We start from the raw sequence: 25,012 nt of genomic DNA, 5'->3' as shown, positions 1-25,012 counted from the left end.
TCGAACAGGCAACCCTATTGTTGAGAGCTCGTGCTCGATCCAACTGAGCCATCCGGCCGCTCCAGTATTGGTGTCTCTTGATTATCATTTTGAATTTGTTTTGAGATCTTCTTGCTATGATGAGTGATTTTCAATTGAGACCTGTACATTTTCAATATTATGAGTCTCTGGATCTTAATTTAAACCTATTTTAGCTTGCTTTCTCTCACACTCCTCTGGCAGAGATTTTGAGGTACTGCCTCAATAGTGCCAGTAGGGGGTTGAAGTCCAGGTTCCCCAGTTGGCCTCTGTTGATACCCACAAAGAAAGAGCTCCTTGTTATTGCTGTGTAGGGGTAGGAGTTCTGGATCCTCACTAGGAGGATACCTCCCTGCCATGGAGAAGTAAGAGTTCTTTGTTACTCCTCCCCACATGGTTTCCACTGACATCAAAGGGATGGAGGTGGTCTCATTACCACACCGCAGTGGGAACGTTCTCTAGAACTATTATGGGCTGAATTCCAGTATCTCATCTTTGCTCTAAACTCAGCCTGCCTTCCAAATTATTACTAGATGAAAACGTCCATAACTAGAGTAGCTGGTCTCTCTTTAGAAATTAAGATGTATAGCACTTTACAATAGCGAGACCCACCCTCTAAACCTGGTCTTTGCCAGTCGTGCAGGTAACAGAAGTCAGATGTGGACATAATGGTCAAGAGGAAGCATTCAGTTCTTCCTTTGCCTAAAACCTTTTGTGCCTAAGTTTCCACATTCCCAGACTCCCTAGTACTATTAAGGTCAAGTCCTGACATGGTCTTCCTGGTCACCTCTTAGTCTGTGTCAGTCTATTACCCAAATACCAAGTTCCCCTTCTCTCTTGAAACGTCTTCTGTCACCAGGGATACATATGTGGCATTTGTTCCTGGTCCTCCTTAACCTACAACACTGAGAATCCAACCCTGTCTAGAGCATCACCATCCCTTTGCAAACATCTCAAACCAGAGACCCTAGAGGCATCTTTGATTCCTTCCCCTTCCCTAACCCCACACATTCATTTCAGGGCCATCCCATCCTTGACTTAGTTCCCATTCTGCCCTTTGGCTTCAAATATCTATTTCCTGGCTTTTCTATAACCTGTGTCTTCTAAAGAGCATAGGGTTTTTTTCACACCCTTTGAGGCTGGAGGTTCTTATGCCCCTGAATCCTAAACTTGGGTTTCATATTGAGGTTCTGAAATAGATACTCTTAACATTTCCACCATTAATTTGCTTTCTGGGTTGTGTAGCTTCCAAGTGGTTAAGAGTATGGAGTGTAGGGCATAGCTGCCCTGGTATGAATCCTGGCTCTGCCATTTGCTAGCTCTGTGATCTTGGATAAGATACCTCTCTGTGCTTCAGTTATTGCATCTGTAAAGTGGGAATAATGATAGTACCTACCTCACAGGGATTTAGTTGGCATTAAATGAATAGTTAATTGCACAGAACTCACCTGGCAAGTAGTAAGTGCTCAATAATGCTATTAGCACTATTATTACTATTGTCATTATTAATGGCTATGTTATCTTAGCTCTTGAAGACATTATTTCATACTAAGAATATAATACTATAAGACATAAGATGGTTCTGCAGTTTTAGTGGGCAGAGCATTTAGTAAAATGGTGAGTTAAGTTACATACACTTCATAATGCCTGGAAACATCACTGTATTACTGTGTAGTACATTAACTGTCTATAAAGATGACCCCTGTTTCTTTATTAATTTAAGATTTCCATCAAAAGTAGTTAACAAAGGTTTAATGATTTAAGCACTAAAACTTGCCTGGGATAGATAAGTGAGACTTAATAGAATCAACGAGCTACCATAAGAATCATGTTAATAGGGCAGTAACCAGATTACTGTAGTAGGCAAGGAGACGATCTCAATCAAGAAACTAGGAAATTATTTTTTTCTGTTAAAGGCTAAAAACTACAGAAATTAAGGCATTTATAGCAACTTTTCTTTTTTTTAATTTTCTGAAACATACCACATTCAATTCACCTTTTTTTTTAAATTAAAACTTATTGGGGTGACAATGGTTAGTAAAGTTACATAGGTTTCAGGTGTACAATTCTGTAATACATCATCAATATATCACATTGTGTGTTCACCACCCAGAGTCAAATTCATCTGCTTTTTTTTTAATTGAGAACTAAGGACTTGTGTAAAATATAAAATTCATTTCCATATTAAGACCAGGAGGAAGAAAAGAGAATAATGGAAGGAGGATAATTTGATGTGTATTAATCACTATGCGTTTGGTGCTTTACAGTGTACACCTTTGTCATTTTGTAGTGTTTTCATATACATAATCTAGTTCTCAGAATAGTCGTGTATGGTAAGGCAGTTATCATTAAACCAATTTTATAGATGAAATGGAGGCACAAAAAGTTGAAGTGATTTCTCAAAGCTCACTCAGCTAAGTATGTAGCTGAACTTAGACTCAAACCCATGTCTTCCTTCTCTTTGAAGCAGGAAATGGAGAGAAAGGAACTGGAAGGTAAAATGTCTTCCAGTTTTTAAGGTGGTGGCAGTATTATTTCACTCTCACTCTACATTCTCACTTCCTTGTCTTTCAAATGTTGATTAACTAATTGTTTATGACATCTTTACTGTCACTACCATCCTAGACTCCATGTGAATGAAAATTTAATACCATGGAAATCATTTTCTGAGCTACAGAGATAGTGACTAAAGCAGTGGCACCCTAATAGCTCTCTACCCTTAATTTAGACTGTGGAGGATTTTCTTTTTTCCTCCCACCCCTGTTAAAAAAAAATCCAACAAGAAATAATTAGGCTAAATTGGCTCCTGGGTGGAATCAATGCAGTCAGCATTGTTAGAAATACGGTATTAAGACTATTATTGATTCACATTAGCTAATCTATTTATATCTAACTGTGTCATCAGTCTTGTGGCATTTAAATTTGTCAATTAGTTTCCGAAATCTGCCTAATTCTCAACAGACTTCACATAAAGACATAGTCTAACAGGATATTTCCATGGTCTCTCTCGCCTTTTTGTTAAGATATGAATGGTCTTTAAAAGACCTGCATGCTACAATGAGCCAGCAGTCTCTTTAGATCTTTTTTTCTTTATTCTTTCTACCCTGTTTCAAAAGAACAAGAAAACCTATATTTTATGACTTCGTAAATTCATTTAAATTAGTTTCAGCAGAAGTGAATAATTTATCATAGCAGTAAAAGGAAGAAATTATGTAGTTGCTTTTCTTGACTAAAGTAATTCAGAATTTCAAAGAATAGCCCTATTTGTAGAGAAATTATGCATATGGCATAGGAATGGTCTTTTCCCTGGAAGTAAAGCATTTGTTTTTTGGATTAGAGCCAATAAAACCTGAAGAAACAAAATAGAGGATGAATTTATAATATCTTTGATATTCATAGTAAGTGTGGCAGGTTCATTTTGATGTCTGGGGATATCAAATTTGCAGTATTATATTAGAAAAAATATATTTTTACCCTCAGAAGGAAATAATGAGATATTGTGGAAATTTTCATATCGTGTATATAATGCATTTAGATAATTAAAGTAATTAAATTTAAGTGTGAAAAGATAGGGGGTATCTGTTTATTCAAGGAAAATATCTTTAGTTGTATTAATGCACATAGTAGTATTCAAGAAACATATTTAGTTGTACAGAATTTTAAACTTCAACCTAACATTTCTACTAGCTTTTACTAGTGCCATCACCCAATTGTTAACTAATATTTGAAAGACCCTAAGTTTGGTTCAAAATGTCTGACTGCTGAAATCAAAGAAATGAAGAAGGGGGGAATATAGCTAAACAAAATATAGGCTGATTGTGGAGAATCCAAAACACAATTTAGAGCTTGCCATCATTACCTAGAAATTAGAGTCTTAGCTTTTGTTCTCATACACTTTGTAAAGTCTCTTATTTTGACCTTTCAGCAAAAAATATAAATGATGAACGTCTAAGTATTACCTTGTCTTGTATACCTGAAACTAATAAATTTAAAAAAAAATAAAAAAGTAGAACTCTGTCTGTCTATCTATCTATCTATCTATCTATCTATTATTGAGATATAATTGACTTTTAACGTTATATTAGTTTCAGGTGTGCAACATAATGAGATGATATTTGTATATATTGTGAAATGACCATCACTGTAAGTCTAAGTACCATCCATCACCACACAGTTACAAATATTTTTTCTTATGATGAGAACTTTTAAGATCTACTCTCTTAGCAGCTTTCAAATATTCAATACAGTATTATTAACAATAGTCACTGTGCTGTATATTATATCCCCATGACTTATTTATTTTGTGATTGGAAGTTTGTACCTTTTGACCACCTTCACTCATTTTGTCCACCCCCTACCCCACCCGCACTAATGGCAACCATGAATCTATTCTCTGTATCTACGAGTTCAGTTTTGTTGTTTTTCACACCCTCTATTTAAATAAATTAAATATTTCATTAACCAGTGACCATGGATTCCCTCTCAGGTGAAAATTACTACAGTAGAGTGACCAATATGTTAACAGGTCAGAAAAGTAGTTCACATGGATCAGAGTTAGTGTTTTAATATTATATTTTATGTAGCTTCACAAATGAAAGAGGAATCTGTAACCTGAGAATGTATTTCATTTTCTATAAAAATGTTATATATAATTTTGGTAAATAGTACCAAAAACGACAATCAAATAAACTCCAATGAAAGGTTCATCTAATGTAATTAAAACTTGAGATTTCTAGGAAATGATGTAATAGGTGTGGGTTGCTTGATTTAGATCTTGGAAATTCAGGACTGACATAATGTAATATTTTATTTGGTTTTCTCTTACAGATGACTTGTTTAAAGTTCACAAGTTTAAGCCAAATCTGAAGTGGCGACAGGCTTTTGACAGCTACTTAAAAACTCTGCCTCCATACTACCTATTAGTATGTATTTATGTGTACATATGTATTAACTTTATCAGTGATGATTCTTGTTACACGAAATGTCAATGAACCAAAAACTTTACCCCTGAAATAAGATAGTTTTTTTTTAATTTATAAATATTTGTATCGCCACTGTCTTCTCAAATTATGCATAAGAACTGGGAGATGTCACAGTGGCACAAAAAGAACTGTTTATTTTATTTCCTTTAACTGCCATGGTTATTTTTGTAATACACATCTATGTTTCTCTTATTATTAAAACTAACCTGATGAAATTGTAATTTTAGAATTTAAGAAGAATAGGTCTGGATTCATGTATTACATCAATTTCCCTTTTTAACTCTAGAAATTCTCAATATGGGGATTCCCTCTGAAAACACAATTCTAAGATATTATATTTACTTAATGCCTGTTAAATGTGTCCTAGACACAGGGTGAAGTAAGGGTGCTGGTGCGGAGGGTGGGGACATATTCATGATGATTTTGAACTGGTCACATAATATAAATCAAGATTTATCAAAATAATTTCAGAGGCGGATGTGGTCAACTTTAAACCAAGTTTCTAGAGGTGAAAAGGCAGAACCATTGGTGTCTGGTGTCACTGGGAGGAGAAATTGGGGTGTATTAGTATTTACCATGGCAGGAATGGGGTGCACGATAGAATGCAATGTGAAATAATTTTATGACTTGGGAATTAAGACTGAAAGCAATTTACCTGTTTGAATTTGCTGTTCTTTGCTCTTCTTATCCCACTCTCTTCTGATTTTTTTTACTTTCTGCTCCTTACTTCTCTGCTATTTTCATTGCCACTTTTTAATGTTCCATGTTTGGTTTTATGTGCAGCACCTTGACTTCTAAGAAATGAATCATGTCCCTTTGCCCCTTATAACTGAACTTTGAGTATTTTAAGATTTATTCTATTCTTACCGTTGTGTATTTTGTTTCCTTATAGCCGTTAAAGAAAGCACTAAGGATGATGGGAGCTCCAAATCTGATATCAGATAATTTAGATTGTGGACTTAGTTACAGTGTTATCTCTTACCTTAAAAAACTCAGCCAACAGGTAGTATTGGTAAAAACAAACAAACAACACTCCTTTGCCCTCAGAAGTGCATTTCCTTATTCTCTAGTGTAATGGTCATTTTTTTTTAAATTAAATGTGTATCTATTTCTACACTATCACTTAGTACTACTGGGATTCTCTATGGCTTCTAGCTTCATCATTAAACTGAAGTGAAGGGTCTGTCAGTATCATCGGATGCTGTGCCATTTCTCCTTTTGCTTGCCAGTTTGTCCTACCCACAAGCTGGTTGCTATTTTGTGGCCTAAGAGGGGCAGAGGCTTAATAGAATGATTTCATGGGTCACATTTTGTCTATCCTCAACCTAGTTTCTCCTCAAATCACAGTGGTCTAGACCATCCCCCCTTTTTAGGTCAGCACACTGAGGCACACTGATGTGATGAAATGACTTGCCTGAAATTAGTTTTTAGTCAGTAACTATCCATATGCTTTTTCTTAGAGAGGGGGAGATGAGACCAGTATTCCTCATACTGGAAGTTGATAGGCTCCAAGGGGACCTGAAGAGTGGAGTTCCACCTCCTCTCTTCTTGCCCTCCATCTGTTACTTTATACCCACAACTCATTTACCATTATTCACCTTGTCCCTTGCCTGCCCCTCTCTATTAGTACCTCATCCTCCACTCACCCCTACTTATCATACTTCTCACCTCTACCTAGCCCATTCTTGCAGGATGGAATGTTTGAAAACTATTGAGTTAGAGCTTTACTGCCATACAAATGTATTATGTTATATAACAAATTCATGCGGCAGCTTTATTTTCTTATGCACAAATGTATTCCCAGGTAGGGAACAGTAATAGCATTTGCAATGACTACAATGCTTTAAGTTGGATATGTTTGGAAGTTGAGCCTTTAAAAAAACCGAGAGTAGTAAGCAAAATAGTGGCAGATTTCACTGAAGACCCCAAATGCCTCCACAATTTGGGATGCTGACACACCTTGCTAGGAACTGGTAAAAACTTAAGTACGGTCTGGCGTTTACCAGGTCCTACCAGTCCAGTATGCTCATTGCAAAAGAAAGGAAAAGCAAACCCAGATTTCTGGTCTATTAAGTATCCCCTTAACCCCTTTTCCTCTCTGCTGATAGATTTTTGTTGTTGTTAATGTTTTGCTTTGGTTATTTATTGATCTATTGATTTAATATTTTTATTTGATGTCTACCTTAGGCCTTTAAGGCTGTGTCAGCAGGGTATGGCCACAAGGAAGAATAGTGGACAGTTGAAACTCATGCAAGTTCTGGGACCTTCTGGGACACATTGCTTTTATAGTTTTATAAATGAACTTTCAGGACCATTTATGGAAACAGACCCTTCATTTGCTGTTATCCCTTCTTTCATGACTTAATTCTTAAAAAAGATAATAAACATACTTAATTCCAATAATTACGGAAAATTAATGAATATCTCTAACCAAAACATAAAAAATTCAGAATTATTTTGGGTTTATTGGACATTGGTGGAATTCTATCTTTTAGAGAAAAAGAAAAAATCATTTCTAATTTAAATTAGCTCTAATTACTAATTTAATTATTAATTTAATAGCTAAATGTCACTAGTGTTCCTTGAACTATCTTAGATATATGTAAATAACAAAATATGCCCAATATATTGCTGAAATTCACTCTCGAGTACTGTTTATCAATATGGTATAATAGTATCTAGTAAGAGGATTGTTTTGTTGCAAGTTAGTAAGAAATTGATTGAGTACATATTGCAAATTATTTACTTGGCAATATTTGTTAAATTAAATATTACTGGTTTTGGATGGTTCAATATTAGAAATAAAAAGTTTAAGTTTTTTCGAAATAACACCAATATATATAATCTGAATTTTAGCACTTGTTTGCATTTATAAATACAGAGTCTTATCCCTTTATGTCTGGGTCCAAAATGAATATGTTGACTTAGACTAGATTACACAGTAACAAAATGTGACTTTAAATGTCTATGAATATAATTTTTATCCATGATTTCCATTCTGTCCACGATTCAATCATAATTTTGACACTAGACAAGAGAAAAAAATGCATTGAGTTATTTGTCCTTCTAGCCTCCCCCTGCCCCCTGTTTGCTGTGGTAGTACAGAGAAGCACAGGAAAATGTTTAACTACCCGTTTTTCTGTGATTTCAATTGAAAATTGTTCTCTGGGGTTCTTAAAGTATTATCTTTCTTAAGTAGTAAAAGTACCAGTGATAGTATAGATCTTTTCATAACATACTATGTACTTTCATTTTAGACGAAACTAGAGTCAGAACGAATACTAGCGTCAGTGGGGAAGAAACCTCCCCAGGAAATTGGAATCAAAGTGAAAAATCATTCTGGAGGTGGTGTGTCCTTGACTCACAGTAAAAATTTTAGAAAACTATTGAAAGAAATCATAGGGGAAACTTCACTGAGACTGACAGAACTGAATACCAAAGAATTTGCTGGCTTCCAAGTAGGGCTCTTAAACAAGGTATTTGTTTGAACTTGCCTGATACATTTATGTCTTTCATATTACTTTAGTTTTGAAATAATTCCAGTCCTGTTTTGGACTTTATAGTTATTGATGGACCAGTTTAGGAATTATCCTGGCAGCAGACACGAATATGGAATTAAATGTACAAGATATATTTAGGGGGTAATGTCTCTGAAAGATAAAGGGGAGGGGAACAGGAGTAAGCTGGGAGAGCCTTCAGGCCACAGTGCTGATCCAGCACCTGTGAGAGGAGGGAGAAAGGAAGGAGGAGTGGGTATGAAGAGCCTCAGGCATTGTGTAGCTGGGAGAGAGTCTTGGCCAGCCCAACAGGGACCTCTGGCACCAAGATTTCCCGTGGAGGAGGTCCACGTTGGGCAGAAAATCCAGGCCCTAACACCCCCCCCCCACCATTCTCAGTCACTGGCTGGGGGCAGCCTGGGAAGAGCCTGGCCTCGGCTCAAATGCTGCAGCAGATCCCTGAGGCTCAGCTAACTGCACTCCTCGCAGGATCAGCCATTGCTTCCTGGAAGGAGATCCCAGCAACTCTTCTCTATGGCTGCCAGAGAAATACATCTAGATTACAAGCAGTGGGGCTGCAAGGCTGCTACAGGCATAAATCTCAGTATTTGATGTTTTAAGTGACGTACTTGAGAAGGGATATTCCCAGTGGCTTTAATGCTCTGTGGGTGTATTAGAATTCAGAATTTTTTAAAACAAAGAATTCAGAATAAGGCCAGCAAAGGCAAATATTCTACTGGGAAAATTCTACTGTAGTCGATTGTATTAAATATAGAGTCCTTCACTAAGATGTTAAGAGGGTAACTTATTAAGTATGTAAATTTAAAACATCAGGAGTAACTGAAATCATTTGTTTCATTTCAAATAGGATTTGAAACCTCAGACATATAGAAATGCTTATGATATTTCACGTAGAGGTCTTTTAGACCAGTTAACCAGAATGAGATCCAATCTGCTGAAAACACACAAGTTTATTGTTGGACAAGATGAAGGTAAATGAACACAGAAGTTATTTTTGTTGATTAGGAAAATGTCAAGTCCGACGTACACAGTAGATTATTTTGTAATACTTTAATGTTTAGAATGCCTGTTTTCACTAAATACCTCTATCTCCCCAGGCAAACGTTTATTATTCTCAGGTTTAAGGGGAAGTGTGCATTAATCAGTTCCTATATTACAATATCATGCTTTAGCTCTTATAGGCCTCAAAATAACCCCATGAGATAGATACTATTTTATGCCCATTTTATGGATATGGAACTGAGAGTGAGCATTTTAGTAGTTTGCCCAGGTTTAGTGAGTTGGAAAGTGGCAGAACTCCGTTCTGTCAGATTTTGGAAATTGTATGTCCCAACACTATACCACCCAGCCTACTGTGATGAATTCAATCCAGAATTCTTCATTTACATGAAAAGAATGAACCTGATAGTGTCCAGGATAATTGGACAATGTACGATTCCCCTACACTCCATTTTGTTCATTTTATACAGGGTCATTTATCCACCAAGATGTGCCAGTCTTAGCCTGGCCAACCTCCTGAAATTATACACCAAGTTTGGGGGGGGGTACTTTTCTAGGAAGAGCACCTGTAGACTTAATCAAATTCTCCAAGAGGATGAGACCCACTAGCCAATGTTCCCTGGATGATACAAGAAAACCATGAGGTCTAGGCTCTTTGAAACACAGAACAAACATGGTGTTTTGAGTTGGAATGGTGGTGTAAGAGATGTCAGTCCATTCTCAAACTTGGTTTGAAGGGTAAGGGAGTCGTCCTTGGCCTAGTGATTTGAGCTTGTACGCAGGCAATAGGGATGGTGGACTGTTAATGAGTGGGATGAAGAGAGATGATTTTAGGTCCCAGAATGATAGATTCAAGATTTTAGCCTATTGGATGCCGACATACATATTGCTAAGCCAGACGATGATCATGTCTTCTCAAAAGGACCATACACTTCAGCTGCATAGCATGTTTCTTTTCTGATGACTTTGCAGATTCTCTTCATAGTGTTCCAGTCGCACAAATGGGTAACTATCAGGAATATCTAAAGACATTGGCTTCTCCACTTCGAGAGATTGATCCAGATCAACCCAAAAGACAGCATACTTTTGGCAATCCATTTAAACAAGATAAGAAGGTAGGATACCTATTTCTATGTCTGCCTAAATGGTGCTATTCTTGCTATAATTCATTTCTTCTTGGTAAGACAAATATAAATCAGAGGTTCTCCTGTTTATTTAAAAGATCAAATATGACTCCAGGGCTCTTTGTGAATGGAAAGTGGAAGCCTCCTGATGCAAGAGTGTCTTAGTTGAAGAAAACAATAGCTGACATTTAACTAGGTAGTAGAAGTTGGTGTTCAAAATGATCACATTTAATGCTCACAACCATTCTGCAGATAATATTACTGTCCACCCTTTAATAAGAAGAAATCAAAGCTCACAGTGGTTAATGGCTTACCCTAATGACACAGCTGATAAAAGCCAGGATTTTTAACCACATCTTTCCAGCTTGAGTCTGTATTCATTCTTACCACCACAGACTAATTTATTTAATATTAAAATCACCATTTATTTGCTCTGTTTCCATCATTCAGATGTCTAGTGCTCTATCTAGATAGTGGCGAGGTATGAAATATGAAGTACTAGGTGATGCTTTATTTGGGTTGTCCTACTAGAAATCTAAATGTGAGGGGTGTGTGTGTGTGTGTGTGTGTGTGTGTGTGTGTGTGTGTGTGTGAGAGAGAGAGAGAGAGAGAGAGAGAGAGAGAGAGAGAGAGACTAACTTGACCATTTAATCATGAAGACAAAGGGGATTATATCTTCACTCATGGAGGAAACAATTGGTATTAAGATGAAGACCAAAACAAAAACTCACAGACACAGACAATAGTTTAGTGGTTACCAGAGGGTGGGGGGAGGGAGATGAGGGTATGGGGATCAAATATATGGTGATGGAAGGAGAACTGACTCTGGGTGGTGAACACACAGTGGGATTTATAGATGATGTAATACAGAATTGTACACCTGAAATTATATAATTTCATTAACAATTGTCACCCCAATAAATTAAAAAAAAAGATGAAGACCATGCAATAATCTCTTCTGTAACAAAAGTAGACTGAAAGGTATTCCACTTCACCCCAATCCTCAATTAGTGGAGTTTTTCGGAATCTTTCCATGTCTTGGCTTCCTCATTTGCAGTACTGGAGATTATTTTTTTTAAAACTTTCTTTTATTTTTTTTTATTTTTTTTATTTTAATTTATTAGTTTCAGGTGTACAAGACAAGGTAATACTTAGACGTTCATCATTTATATCCTTCACACTGTGAACCCCCCTCCCCCCATCCACTATCCCTCCGACCTCGCACCGAGCCATCACATTATATATATAAAATTATAGTTGGCATTCATTAATGTGTAGCTTCTGGTGTACAGTGCCATGATCAGGCATCCACAGTATCCCTGAGGTGGTCACCCAAATAGGACGCATGTCCATCGGATACCCAACAAAATCTTTACAACATTATTGAATACGTTCCCCAAATTAATTTTCAAAAAACCCTGAGGCCATCTTGTGGTTGCAGTACTGGAGATAATTATTACACCTCACTCATACTTAGAGCTCTGTGGAGGATTGAGTTAGTACATCTATACCATTTAGAACATTACCTGACATGAAGTAGATGCTAGTGAATATGTTTTCCCCTTTCTATACTGTTTCTTTTGCTTTGGAAAAATCATTTATCATGCTTGTATTCAAATAATGGGAGCACATATTCATGGGCTATCCTTGGATGAGAACAGCTTTTAGCTAACCTTCTATACTGTGGGCTCTCATTTTTTATCTAACCCCAAGAGTGTAAAGCCCCTCATTTCTGTCCAGCTCCGAGGTGGACATATTTGTATCTGTGTGAGGTTGCCATCGAGGGAATGACATTTTCCATCTACCTGCCCTTCACCCTCTGCATGCAACATTCTGTACAGTAATAATCAGTATTTCTTAATGGTGACTTGAAAGCACAAAAGCACACAAAAAGGAATGATTTCCCTTACCAAGGGTTCATTCAAAACGGTTTGTACTTCTTCAGAAAGGTAACTGTGGCTTTATTCCCATTTTGATTGCCGGGAGTTGCTCATTCCTCAAGCTTTCCAGTTAATCATGCTTGTATTATGTTTGACCTTGGGCAACACCTTGTATTCTAGTTTCCTCCTGATTCCCCTTAGACTGGTTTAAAATGGAGTAGCATTTTCTGAGAACAGAGTCTGTGTGCAGCATGATACATCTTTGGCCCATGATTAAGACCTATATTGGTTATGTAATATATGATTGTATATACATATGAAGTGTGCTTGCAGTGTTGTCTTTAATGGACTATGTTCATTGATGTTTTTTAGGGAATGATGATTGATGAAGCAGATGAGTTTGTAGCAGGGCCACAAAACAAAGTGAAACGTCCTGGAGAACCCAACAGCCCTCTATCATCTAAGAGAAGGCGGAGTATGTCCCCGCTGTGGAGGAAACCACAAACACCACCTACTGTAACTAACCATGTGGGCGGAAAGGGACCACCCTCAGCCTCGTGGTTCCCATCTTATACAAACCTCATAAAACCCACCCTTGTACATACAGGTATAGAGTAGTGGTTGTGATTTCCTTCTGGCTCCTAGAGGACTAAGACACTAAACAATTTTACCTTCTTTTGTATTCATTTCTTTTGTATACAGTTTAGTTCATTAATTAAACCATTATGAAATCATCAATGTGGTAGGTATAGAGGGCCCCAGGGGCAGGGGGGAGCAGAGACCCTATTTCAAGAATCTCAATTTCTGTGAGGGGGAAAATGATCCATACTTACATAGTAATTAACACAAGATGTAGAAATGGAAAGAGATGAACATGTGTGCCTTGCCAGGGCAGGACATAATGCGGTACAAACATTGGAGTGGCTGCACGACACCGAAAGATAGAGCAGGTTCCTGAGGCACTAGGAGCAAATGGGCTCAATAAGAAGACGAGTCTACACTTTCTCTCTGTGTCCGCATCTCCTCTAAACCAGTGCCATCTGGCTCTGCCTCCTCCACTTCACTGAAACAGGTCTCATCAAGGTCCCCAGTGTCTGCTGTATGTTGTCATTACTTCTTAGCATCATTTGGCACAGTTGTTCACTCCCTCCACCCTGGAAACTTTCTTGAGTTCCCAGACACCACGAACTCCTGTTTTTCCTCCTTTATTAGTGACTTGTTTGTTTCATGTACTTTTTCTGGTTTCTTCCCTTCTTTCCCACCTCTACATAGTGTAGGGATGGGACATAAAGCTCAATTCTGGACACACTCTTCTTCACTGCACTCTCTCCCTAGGTGATCCCATGCAGTCTTGCGGCTTTAAATAAGATCTATATTTCAACAACTCAGATATTTATATCTCTAGACTACAACTTGCTCTCAACTCCAGATTCAGATTCAAATTTAACTGTGGGCACAGTATCTAATAGACATATAAAACTCAGTAGGTTTCACTTGTTTCAACTGAACTCTAGGAGACCTTCCCTCTCCCCCAAATACCTCTACTTGCAGCTTTCCCCAGTGCAGCTAATGACACCATCCAGTGGTGTACTGGTAAAGCTGTGACAGCTGAATGTCCACAGGTGTGGGGATTGTGAAGGTGGAGAAGCCCTGGGTTGTAGTGTTTGCAGATTTCCACAGTGTAAATAATGTCAACATTATCAACATCAAATTATCAATGTGAGGTCACTGAACCAGATTAGGAAGAGTTGGGCACTGTTGTGAGCAGTTGTGTACCAGCACCGGCATAGCCCTGCCACTATTTACCCAGTGGTTCAGCTGAAAAACCAGAGTCACCACAATTTCTCTTTTATTCTTCTCTCACTTCCATCCATTAGCAAGTCTAGGCAACTTGACTAATATAATTGTATCCCACTGCTTCTCTCTGTCTCTTAGTCTATGCTGCCATCATCTGTCACAAAGCTACCACATGGCTTCTTATTTGATTACCAGGCTGCTCATCTTCTCGTCTAACCCATTTTCTGCCCCGCGGCCAGACTGATCATGCCAACACAGAAATCAGATCTTGCCGAGTCCACCCTGAAAACCCATTATCAACTTTCCAATGCATTCATAACAGAATCTGAACTCCCGACTCTAGTCTACAGGCTCAACATGACCTGGCCCTGCCATCCCCTCCTAACACGTGTCCTATCCATCTCCTCCTTGTTCTCTCTGCCTCTGTCCTTTACTCTATGGTTTCGGCTGGAACCCTCCTAGGGGCCATGCGCTTGCCCTTAACGCAGCCTGGAGCTCTTCCTCTGTATGTGCACAGAGCCGGCTCTTTCTCCTCTTCCAGGCTCTGCCCAAAGGACACCTCCTCTGAAGGCTCTGCCTGAATGCCCCCCCACCCGTCCATTGAGGCTCCCCCTCCTGCTCTTTGTCACATCCCTGCTTATTTATCCCTAACACAAATTCAAACTGTCATTATTTCATTTGCTTATTCCACTTACTTTCTGACTCCCCCGTGAGATACAAGTGCCATAAGGATAGGGATTGTTTGTCTTATTCCAACTGCTGATCCCGATCTCCTGGCGTGGTACCTGGTACAGAAGAGGGTGAGAAAATGAAGGGTGTCAGACTTAGAGTAAAAAGAAACCCAATTATTTGACCTAGAAGAGAATGATGACAATCATATACAAGACAAGGATTTTTGATGATGGAGCTTTCACACCTAATGGCCACCTCTGTTTTCTCAGAACTTTTGAGGTAGAGATGAGGGAGGTTGAAGGGGGCCCACATAGTCTGGTGTCAAGATCAGTAAAACATGGCATTTTATAGGTAAATTATAGAAATCATGACATCAAGTGAGACTTGCTGCTTTTCAGCTTGTAAAGCACTAAACCTTGAGTGCCAGGGATCGAGAATGTTTATTACTTGTACTGTCTTACTTAGTTTCCATATGTGTTTGTAGTGCCATGCAGAGAATAAAGTGCTTTTGTTGTATTATCTTCCTGAGCTCAATTTGAGGGGTCTCAGACTCCATCTGGTACATTCTCTTGCTTTATGAAACAAATTGTTTCCTCAAAACTGAGGAGCAATGGGCTCTACCTGTGGGGCTGGTATGATGCCCCTACCTCGCAGCTCAACTTCTTAATTTGGTTTCCAGATGCTACTGTCACTCACGATGTCCATGAGGAAAAGATGGAAAATGGTCAAATCCCACCTAATGGCTTGTTGTCAAAATCTGCTGCACCAGAGCTTATGAATATGGCAGGAGACGGTATTCCACCCAACCAATTGGATTCTCTGTCTGATGACTTCACTAGCCTAAGGAAAGATGGCCTGATTCACAAACCTGGCAGTAATGCACTTATAGGAGGAACCAAAAACTGCAGTGTCTCTGCAGATGATCGAAAAATCTCAGTAGCATCCACTTTGGGAACTGTGCCAAATACATTGCAAATAACTCCTGCTATGGCACAAGGAATCAATGCTGATATAAAACATCAATTAATGAAGGAAGTTCGAAAATTTGGACGAAGTAAGTAATGAAAGAATATCTATCAATAATATAATGGGAGGTCCCTCTCATTGTATAACTCGAAATAGATTCAAGCTATCTCTTGAGGTGCATTTTTTTGGAAGCATTGGGTTTTCACGTAATTTAAAGTGATTCCTCTTGCTTTAACTGAAAAGATCCAATATACCTTTTGCTCTTTTTCCCCTTACTTATTGTATTAGTTTACTTTTGCTGCTATAACAAGTTACCACAAACTTTGTGGTTCAAAACTGTATTGTCTTACCATTGTGGAAGTTAGAATTCTGAAATGCTTGCCGTTTCCAACTTCTAGAGGCTGCTCGTGTTCCTTAGATCATGGCCCCTTCCTCCATCTTCAAACCAGCAGTGTTAGCTTTTTCTCTCCTCTCTAACCTCTGCTCCCATCCTTACATCTTTTCTCTCTTACTACCTCCCTCTAATAAGGATATTTGTGATTATTTGGGCCTACATGCACAAAGCTGGATAATGTCCCCATCTCCAGATCCATAATTTAGTTACATTAGCAAAGTAAAGTCTCTTTTGCATATCAGGTAGCATATTCACAGGTTCGGGGATTAGGATGTGAACCACTTTGGGGACCATTATTCAGCCTACTACATTTGATTAGTGTTTACAAGCATTTCCTTAGCAGATGTCATGATTTGAGTGTTTAACGTACAAACTATGTCTATCTTTCCACCTATGAAGAATGATACTGAAGATGTGTAAAGATTGAATTGTATTTCCCATTCATATTTTTTAAAATACTGAAGTGTTTTCTTTTAATATCTTTAGAGTATGAAAGAATTTTCATTTTGCTCGAAGGAGTGCAAGGACCTTTTGCAGTCAAGAAACAATTTGTTGAATTTACCATTAAGGAAGCTGCAAGGTGGGTGTAAAGAGGAGCTCTTTGTTCTTTTTTAAGCGGTAGGGCCCAATGCAGGACAGGGGGAGAAATAGGCTCTGCCTTGCTTTTCTCAAAACCTGCCCCTCACTCATAGTTAAGGCTGTATACAGAGGCATTCAGATTGATATTACCTGAGACCAACTCATTCATCCAACTCTATGGAGCCTTGTAGGCTTATCATAGTCTGAGGTGGGCCTGGGCCCTCAATTGGCACTGTTGGTATTTACATGAGGATGCATTTCTATGTAAATTGTCGCTTCCATTTGTACCCCACTCAGTGTCTTGCACATCATAAGTGCCTTAAATATCTTTTGGTTAATAAAGTGTCTCTTTAATTTTAGGTTTAAAAGACGAGTCTTAATTCAGTACCTTGAGAAGGTACTAGAAAAAATAGATTCCCACCACCTTCACAACAATGTTAATCACGTCAACAGCAGATCATCGTGCTAATGCAGAGACCAAGGAGAGAAAAAGGACAAGTTTTCTGTGCTGTAGGATGGGATATGGTTGAAGCTTTCTAGAATGTTTTAGTCAAGAGAATTGCCTTCCAGAAGCTAAGACAAAGCAGTGGAGATTTTTTATTTATGTTTCTCTGGCAGTAAAAGCTGGCTTTTGCTCTTAAGAATTTTCTCTGAAAGTATTAATTTGTTATTTCGTTGTTTCTTTTCCCAATTGAGGAAGGTACTGTTATTAATGCACCAGGTTAAATTCAGTAAACACTGTCGCCCCTACCACAGGTAACAAGTGTTCAGTCATTTGAACTTGGCTGTCCTGGGCATTTATTTCCAGAGTGACTAGGGGCCACCTGTAAGTGGAGCACAATTTAGTGCTCTTACTATGTCCTTTAGAAAGAATTGGTGTCCAGAATCCAACTGGTAATCTTGTGTGTGCCGAACAAAGTTTTCAACAATTCCTAGTTGTGCCTTTTAAACCATGCAATATTCAGGACAGATTGAATCAAAGAGTAAGAAAGCTGCTATTAGGGTAACTTATTTCTCTGTGGGAGGGATCAGGGAGAGTCACCAAACAATCTACCTCCAACTCTCTTCTAATTTGTCTAGAGACATTACCAAGTGCACCTGAGGCTGCCCCAACCCCTGACATTTGTTCTTGCATAAGATGACAGAAAGTCTTCAGGTGAACCTGAACATTCTGTGCTTTGAAAGCACTAAAAAAAATAATGTATATATTTCCTTTAATGTTTATACAAAGGTTTATATGGAACAGTATTGTTATGTTTATTGTATTAATTTGCAAAAATTATGTGTACAAAGAGATTTTGACTTTGCATATATAAAATAAATCATTTTATTGATTTTTGCAAGTTTATTAATGCTAGAGAAATTTCTAGTTCTGTCTTTTGTGATTTGTTATTCCTTTCAAAAAAAGGACACACTATTAAATTAAGATTAACATAAGGATTTACACTTGAAAATGTCATTCAAAGAAGTGAGTGATATTGGTGAAAATGATGGAGTGGGGTATTCTAGGGATTAATCCCTCTCCAGAAAGACTGAAAACACTGGGAAAAACTGTCCGAATCAAGTGTATTGGAACTCTGGAAGACAGTCAAAGGTTTACAGCAACCAAATGAATGCTGAATCAGTATAAAAGCCATTGAAACATGATAGTAGAGTTTTGTGGCATTTTGGTTATTCTTGCCCCATCCTCCTCAATGGCATAGCAGTGGTCTTGAAGATAGCAGCCTGCATTCCAAGTGTGGGTTTCTTGTTCTGGAGGGAGGAGGGTGGACTTTATGCCCAAGTGTAACTGTTTGTTTGAACATGTCTGAGGGGGCTCCCTGAAGGTCTGACACAAGGGGATTGACTGCTTTTGTTTCACCTAACTCCAAACCCTCTTAGGGTCAAAAATTAGCTATGTGGAGAATGGTCCTCAAAAACATTGAAAGGCCAGTGAACAACAGACATGCCAAAATCCTGGGAGGAAAAACTGGCGAGTGAAATGCTTTGGAAAATAAGGGATTTTATTTATTTTTTTATTTTTATGTTTTTAAATATCTTTTTTATTGGGGAAGGGGAACAGGACTTTGGGTAACAATGTGTATTTCCAGGACTTTATTGGGGAACAGTGTGTTTTTCCCAGGATCCATCAGCTCCAAGTCAAGTTGTCCTTTCAATCAGTTGTGGAGGGCATAGCTCAGCTCCAAGTCCAGTTGCTGTTGTTCAAACTTAGTTGCAGGGGGCACAACCCACCATCCCTTGCGGGAGTCGAACCAGCAACCTTGTGGTTGAGAGCACTCACTCCAACCAACTGAGCCATCCGGCCACCCGGGAGCTCAGTGGCAGCTCAGTGGCAGCTAGTTGTCTTCATTCTAGTTGCAGAGGGCGCTGCTTGCTGGCCCATGTGGGAATCGAACCGGCAACCCTGTTGCCCAGAGCTCACACTCTAACCAACTGAGTCACCCATTCACCCCAAAATAAGGGATTTTAAATGCTCCCATGTATACCTGGGTATCTGGAAAACCATGTGCATGCCCTGGGCAGGACTCAGAGTCAGAAAAGACCACAGAAAACCATAAGATTTCACCTCTGGCTAATCTTAGACTCAGCACAATAATGGATAGAACCACGTCAGAAGATCAATAAGGAAATAGAGGACTTCAACAACATTGTAAACCAATCAAGTATAATGGACACCTACAGAACACCCCATCCAACAAGAGCAGTGTACATATTCTTCTCAAGAGCTCACAGAGTATTCTCAAGGATTGATCATATATTAAGCCACAAAACAAGTCTCACTGAATTTTAAAAGCTTGAAATCATGCAAAGTAACTTCTTTGCCATAATGGAGTCAAATTAGAAATCAACAGAAGTTGGACTCTCACCTCATACCATATACAAAAATTAACTAAAAATTAACCAATACCTAAATATAAGATTTAAAATTATAAAACTCTTAAAAGGAAACTTTGGAGTAGACCTTCATGACCTTGGATTTGGCAATAGTTTTTTTAAAATATGACCCAAAAGCACAAGCAACAACAACAAATATATAGAGATCATTTGACTTCATCATAATTAAAAGTATTTATGCATCAAAGAAATAGAATGGGAGAAAATATTTGTAAAGCACACATTTGATAAAAGTCTAGTATCCATAATATATATAAAAAAATTCAACTCAGCAACAAAAAGAGAATCTAAGAAAAAACTGAGCAAAGAATTTGAAAAGATGTCTCCAAAGAACATATACAAATGGGCAAAAGTACATGAAAAGATGCCCAACATCATTAGTCATTAGGAACATGCAAATCAAAACCACAATAATGTAACATGGTAACAATCAAAAAGAAAAAGAAAAGCTAATGTGCTGAGGATGTACATTGCTGGGAATGAAGTACTGATCCATGCTACAAGGTGCATAAACATTGCAAGTGTTATGCTAAGTGAAAGAAACCAGACAAAACAGGGCACATAACGTATGATTCCATTTATATGAAATATCAAGAACTGGCAAGTCCGTAGAGACAGAAAGTATATAACTGGTTGCAATGGGCTGGAGAGAGGGAAATTGGGAAAGACTGCTAATGGTGTTTCCTTTTAGGATAGTGAAAAAGTTCTAGAACCAGATAGCTTTGTGATGGTTGCACAACATTGTGCATGTATTTTAGGTCATTGAATTGTACAGTTTTAAATGGTAAATTTTATGTGTAATTTACAACAAAATGCTCCAGAGCAGTCCAGCCATCATCTATTGCTACTTGATGCCATATGGAGCAGAATGATTGCCCATCTCCGCCCTGCTCAAATTCCTGACATATGAAATTATGAGATGTAATAATTTTTTTAAAAACTACTGAGTTCTGGTTTCCTGCACGTAAGGAGTTTGAAGTCTCCACTCCATCCCAACAACAAGTAAAAGGCTGAAATTTACTGAAAAATCAATTCTTCTTAGGTCTGTAAAAGAAGGGAGGACACAGGGCAAACCACAGCCCCCACCATTGGAGAGAGTGATGGGCAAATAACAGGGAGTTGTGACTTACTGGAGCACAGATTCATGACAAGAAACTACCTTGAGAACCAGTGCAGGGGTAGGAAAACCTGAACTAAAATTGAGAAATTGCCGGACGCTCAGTGTGGACAAGTCTGAGAGAAAAATTCCAGCTTTTGGTTGTCAAGATGTCAGTTCTTCCCAACTTGATCTACAAATTTAATGCAATCCCAATCAAAACCCCAGCAAGTTATCTTGTGGATATCAATAAACTGATTCTAAAGTTTATACAAAGAAGCAAAAGATCCAAAATAGCTAACGTGATATTGAAGGAAAAGAACAAAGTTGGAGAACTGACACTACCCTACTTCAAGACCTACTAGAAAGCTACAGTAATCAAGACAGTGTGGTACTGGTAAAAGAATAGACAAAGAGATGATTGGAGCACAATATTGAACTCAGAAATAGACCCGCATAAAATAGTCAACTGATCCTAGATAAAAAAGCAAAGGCAATACAATGGAGCAAATGTAGACAGACTTTACCCCCTTAACAAAAATTAACACAAAATGGTTTTTCCGGTAAAGATGGTGGAGTCTGTAAACGCTGTGCTCACCTCCTCCCATGACCACATCAAAATACAACTGAAGTACAAACAACCATTATTGAGAATCACCTGAAGTCTAGCTGAACAGAGAAATCCTGTAACTAAAGACATACAAAAGCCACATGGAGACTTGGAGAAGGGGTGGAGACGCTGAACAGACTGGTCCCAAACCCATGTGTGGCAGTTAAAAATTGGGAGGGATATCTAGGCTTTAGAGGTCCCCACTGAGGAGCGAGGGGTGTCAGCCCCACAGCAGGTTCCCTAGCCCAGGTTTCCAGTGCCCAGAAGAGAAGTCCTCGTAACTTCTGGCTGTAAAAAGCATTGTGGCTGAGTGAGACAAGGGCTGCTGGAATTCCAGGCATTCCTCTTAAAGGGCCCATGCACACACTTAGTCGCTGACAGACTCACTCTGAGCTCCAGTGCTGGGCAGCAGATCTAAAGGCTCCAGGGGCACAGGGGGAAGAACTGAATTGTCTAGCTTTAATACACGTGTTAGAGGGGCAGCTTTCTCCCAGACAGAAGTGCTGGCAGAAGCCAATCTTCCTTTGTTGAGCACCCATCCCCCAACCCAGCCTACACACACAAGTAGGCACCATATCTGCGTCTTCATCAACCTGGCTAACATTGTTCACTCTGCCCTGGTAATTCCCTGAGACCTCAACCCACCCAACTTGCGGGCCCACCCAAGCCACTTCCAGTGGCTTTTCCATACAGATGGCCTGTCTTGGCTTATGCTATATTCTTTCCTAAAAGCTCTCAAAGGTTCACAACCCCAAACAAGAATCATCTGGTCTCAGCGTGCCCCATACCTCTTTCTAAGCAGCCCTAAGCACAGCATTAGCAGCAGCCAGCCTCAGTTCCCAGCTTAGCCTCTCCCAGGCACCTCCAAGCCCAGCACAAGTGGCAACCACCTGCAGACCACTTTGTAGCTCCTACCGAAGGGCCCATAGCAGGATCCAGGCAGTGGCTGACCTTGGCCTGCACCAGAGGACCTCCCAAGAGGCCCCAGAGCCAACACACGTAGTGGCCAGCTTCAGACAACATCAGAGCATCACCCAACCACCTCCACAAACAACACACCCAAAGAGCAGACTGGGCAGGCATCCAAGCCCCACTAAAGCAAATCCTGCTCCATAGGATAAGTCTCTGCACAACAGCTCCTCCACTGTAGTTATGGCTCGTCCTCACAACAAATCAACCTGAAGGCCAACCACTGTTATTGACGTGCCAACAGCAATCAAGGGTCAACTACAACAGGAGGTCACACACAACTCACACAAGGGGCACACCTGGAGCACTCAGCTCAGGTGACCCAAGAGACTGTACCACTGGGCCCCACAGGGCAAGGAACTGAATTTTGCCAATAATCTGAATGAATTTGGAAGCACATTCCACTCTACACCTTCCAGATGAGAACACAGCTTGGCTAACCTCTTGATTTCTACCTTTTAAGACCTGAAGCAGAGAACCAGTTCAAGACTACCCAGACTTCTGAGCTGCACAACTGTGAAATAATAAATAATAAATGGGTGTTGTTTTAAGCCACTAAATTTGGGGTAATTTTTAAGCCACTATTTTTGGGTAATGTGTTACACAAAATGAAAAACGAATACACTCTCTGAATCTGCACGCATATGCCCATGTGGATTTCACTATAACCAGATGGCTAGAAAAGCAATATATGAGGCCTGGATTATAGGTATTTCTTCACAATGTGCAGACACTACCTATGTTAGTTTTCTTCCAGCACAAAAAGAGAAACAGTATAAATAATGTACAGTCTGATTCACTGGATTTATACTTAATTTAAAATGTAGTATATATGAAGAAGCACTTCTGCATTGGTGGAGTAAGGGACTATGAAAATTGACTGCGGCATGAAAGCAATGAGAACACTGGCAAATATTGTCAAAATAAACGTTTTTCAGAACTCTGGAAATTAACCAAATGTTTGCAACAACATGGAAAGCATTTATTGAAGAAAAATGGCTAGATCGCAATACAAAGAGTGAACTTTGGGATGTTGTGACTTGCACTGTTCCCACCCTCACCCTCTTCTGCTCCATGGTAGTCTTGAAACCAGACGTTCAAACTCAGAGGTTCTTTTTAAATTTTTTCTTTAACCACAAGATGGCCTCAGGGTTTTTTGAAAATTAATTTGGGGAACTTATTCAATAATGTTGTAAAGATTTTGTTGGGTATCTGATGGACATGCATCCTGTTTGGGAGACCACCTCAGGGATACTGTGGATGCCTGATCATGGCATTGTACACCAGAAGCTAAACATTAATGAATGCCAACTATAATTTTATATATATAATGTGATGGCTCGGTGTGAGGTCGGAGGGATAGTGGATGGGGGGCGGGGGGGTCACAGTGTGAGGGATATAAATGATGAATGTCTAAGTATTACCTTGTCTTGTACCCCTGAAACTAATAAATTAAAAAAATTTTTTTCTTTATTTTTTCAATTAGAGTTGACATTCAACATTTTATTAGTTTCGGGTATACGGCATAGTGGTTAGATATTTACATAACTTACAAAGTGATCCCCCAGAAAGTCTAGTATCCACCTTGCACCATACATAATTATTACTGTATTATTGACTATATTCCCGATGCTGTACTTTTCACCCCCATGACTATTTTGTAACTATCAGTTTGTACTTCTTAATCCCTTCATCTTTTTCACTCTGTCCCCTAACCCCTTCTCCCATCTGACCTCGCTTCTGCAGTACCTCTGAACCCCAACAACCTGTCAGCCACTGGAGGGGACAAAACTGATTGGAGCTCCCAACATCTCTCTTGCCAGACAACTCACTATTTGACGTGCCTGATGAGTCCCTGGAAAGCACCCCTCTTGGGATTTGTCCAAAATTCTTGTCTGAGAGCTCGCTTTGTGTGGACAGCCCTATTCACTACCAGAATGTGCAAGGGAGGGATTCCTATAGTGCAGTGCTGAATAGAGGGATGACAATGGACATTCTTGTCTTATTTTTTTATCTTACAGGAAACACTTCTAATTTTTCACCTAAGAATAATGTATGTTACAGATTTCTGGTATATACCCTTCTTAACAAATGCTTTTAGATTTTTCTTTATGAATAGTTTTTGCTTTTCATCCCAGGCATTTTCTGTATTCATTGGGAAGATTGTGCGACTTTCCTTTTTTAATCTGTTAATAAAGCGTGCTGGTTATATTGCCTATAAGCTCCAAATTCACTCTTTTTTTTTCTTTAAAAAAATGTATTATTTTTTATTAAAACTTATTGGGGTGACAATGGGTTAGTAAAATTACATAGGTTTCAAGTGTACAATTCTTTTTTTTTAATTTTATTATTTTATTTATTTATTTTTTTATTTTTATTAGTTTCAGGTGTACAAGACAAGGTAATACTTAGATGTTCATCATTTATATCCCTCACACTGTGAACCCTCCTCCCCCCATCCACTATCCCTCCGACCTCACACCGAGCCATCACATTATATATATAAAATTATA

At 38.9% G+C, this 25,012-nt stretch overlaps 1 protein-coding gene across 4 annotated transcripts in view; it reads left to right on the top strand.

Annotated features, from left to right (window-relative positions):
- Window positions 1-18,364, top strand: part of LOC308495563 (integrator complex subunit 6-like) — a 58,433-nt gene extending 40,069 nt beyond the window's left edge. The window contains exons 10-18 of one of the 4 annotated variants that reach the window (XM_081044044.1): window positions 4,846-4,940; window positions 5,893-6,003; window positions 8,258-8,476; window positions 9,366-9,489; window positions 10,490-10,632; window positions 12,894-12,996; window positions 15,670-16,044; window positions 16,837-16,930; window positions 17,290-18,364. In XM_081044044.1, the coding sequence (XP_080900170.1) occupies window positions 4,846-4,940; window positions 5,893-6,003; window positions 8,258-8,476; window positions 9,366-9,489; window positions 10,490-10,632; window positions 12,894-12,996; window positions 15,670-16,044; window positions 16,837-16,930; window positions 17,290-17,398 (1,373 nt within the window). In that variant the 3' untranslated portion in view covers window positions 17,399-18,364. Of the gene's footprint in view, window positions 1-4,845; window positions 4,941-5,892; window positions 6,004-8,257; window positions 8,477-9,365; window positions 9,490-10,489; window positions 10,633-12,893; window positions 13,129-15,669; window positions 16,045-16,836; window positions 16,931-17,289 lie in introns of all 4 variants that reach the window. The other 3 variants (XM_081044042.1, XM_081044045.1, XM_081044043.1) reach the window with 3 other exon arrangements.
- The last annotated feature ends 6,648 nt before the right edge of the window (window positions 18,365-25,012 follow it).

Source organism: Rhinolophus hipposideros, assembly GCF_964194185.1.
Source record: "Rhinolophus hipposideros genome assembly, chromosome: X".
NCBI lineage: Eukaryota > Metazoa > Chordata > Mammalia > Chiroptera > Rhinolophidae > Rhinolophus > Rhinolophus hipposideros.
Note: the sequence above shows the minus strand (reverse complement) of the source record. Positions and strands in the feature narration are given on the sequence as shown.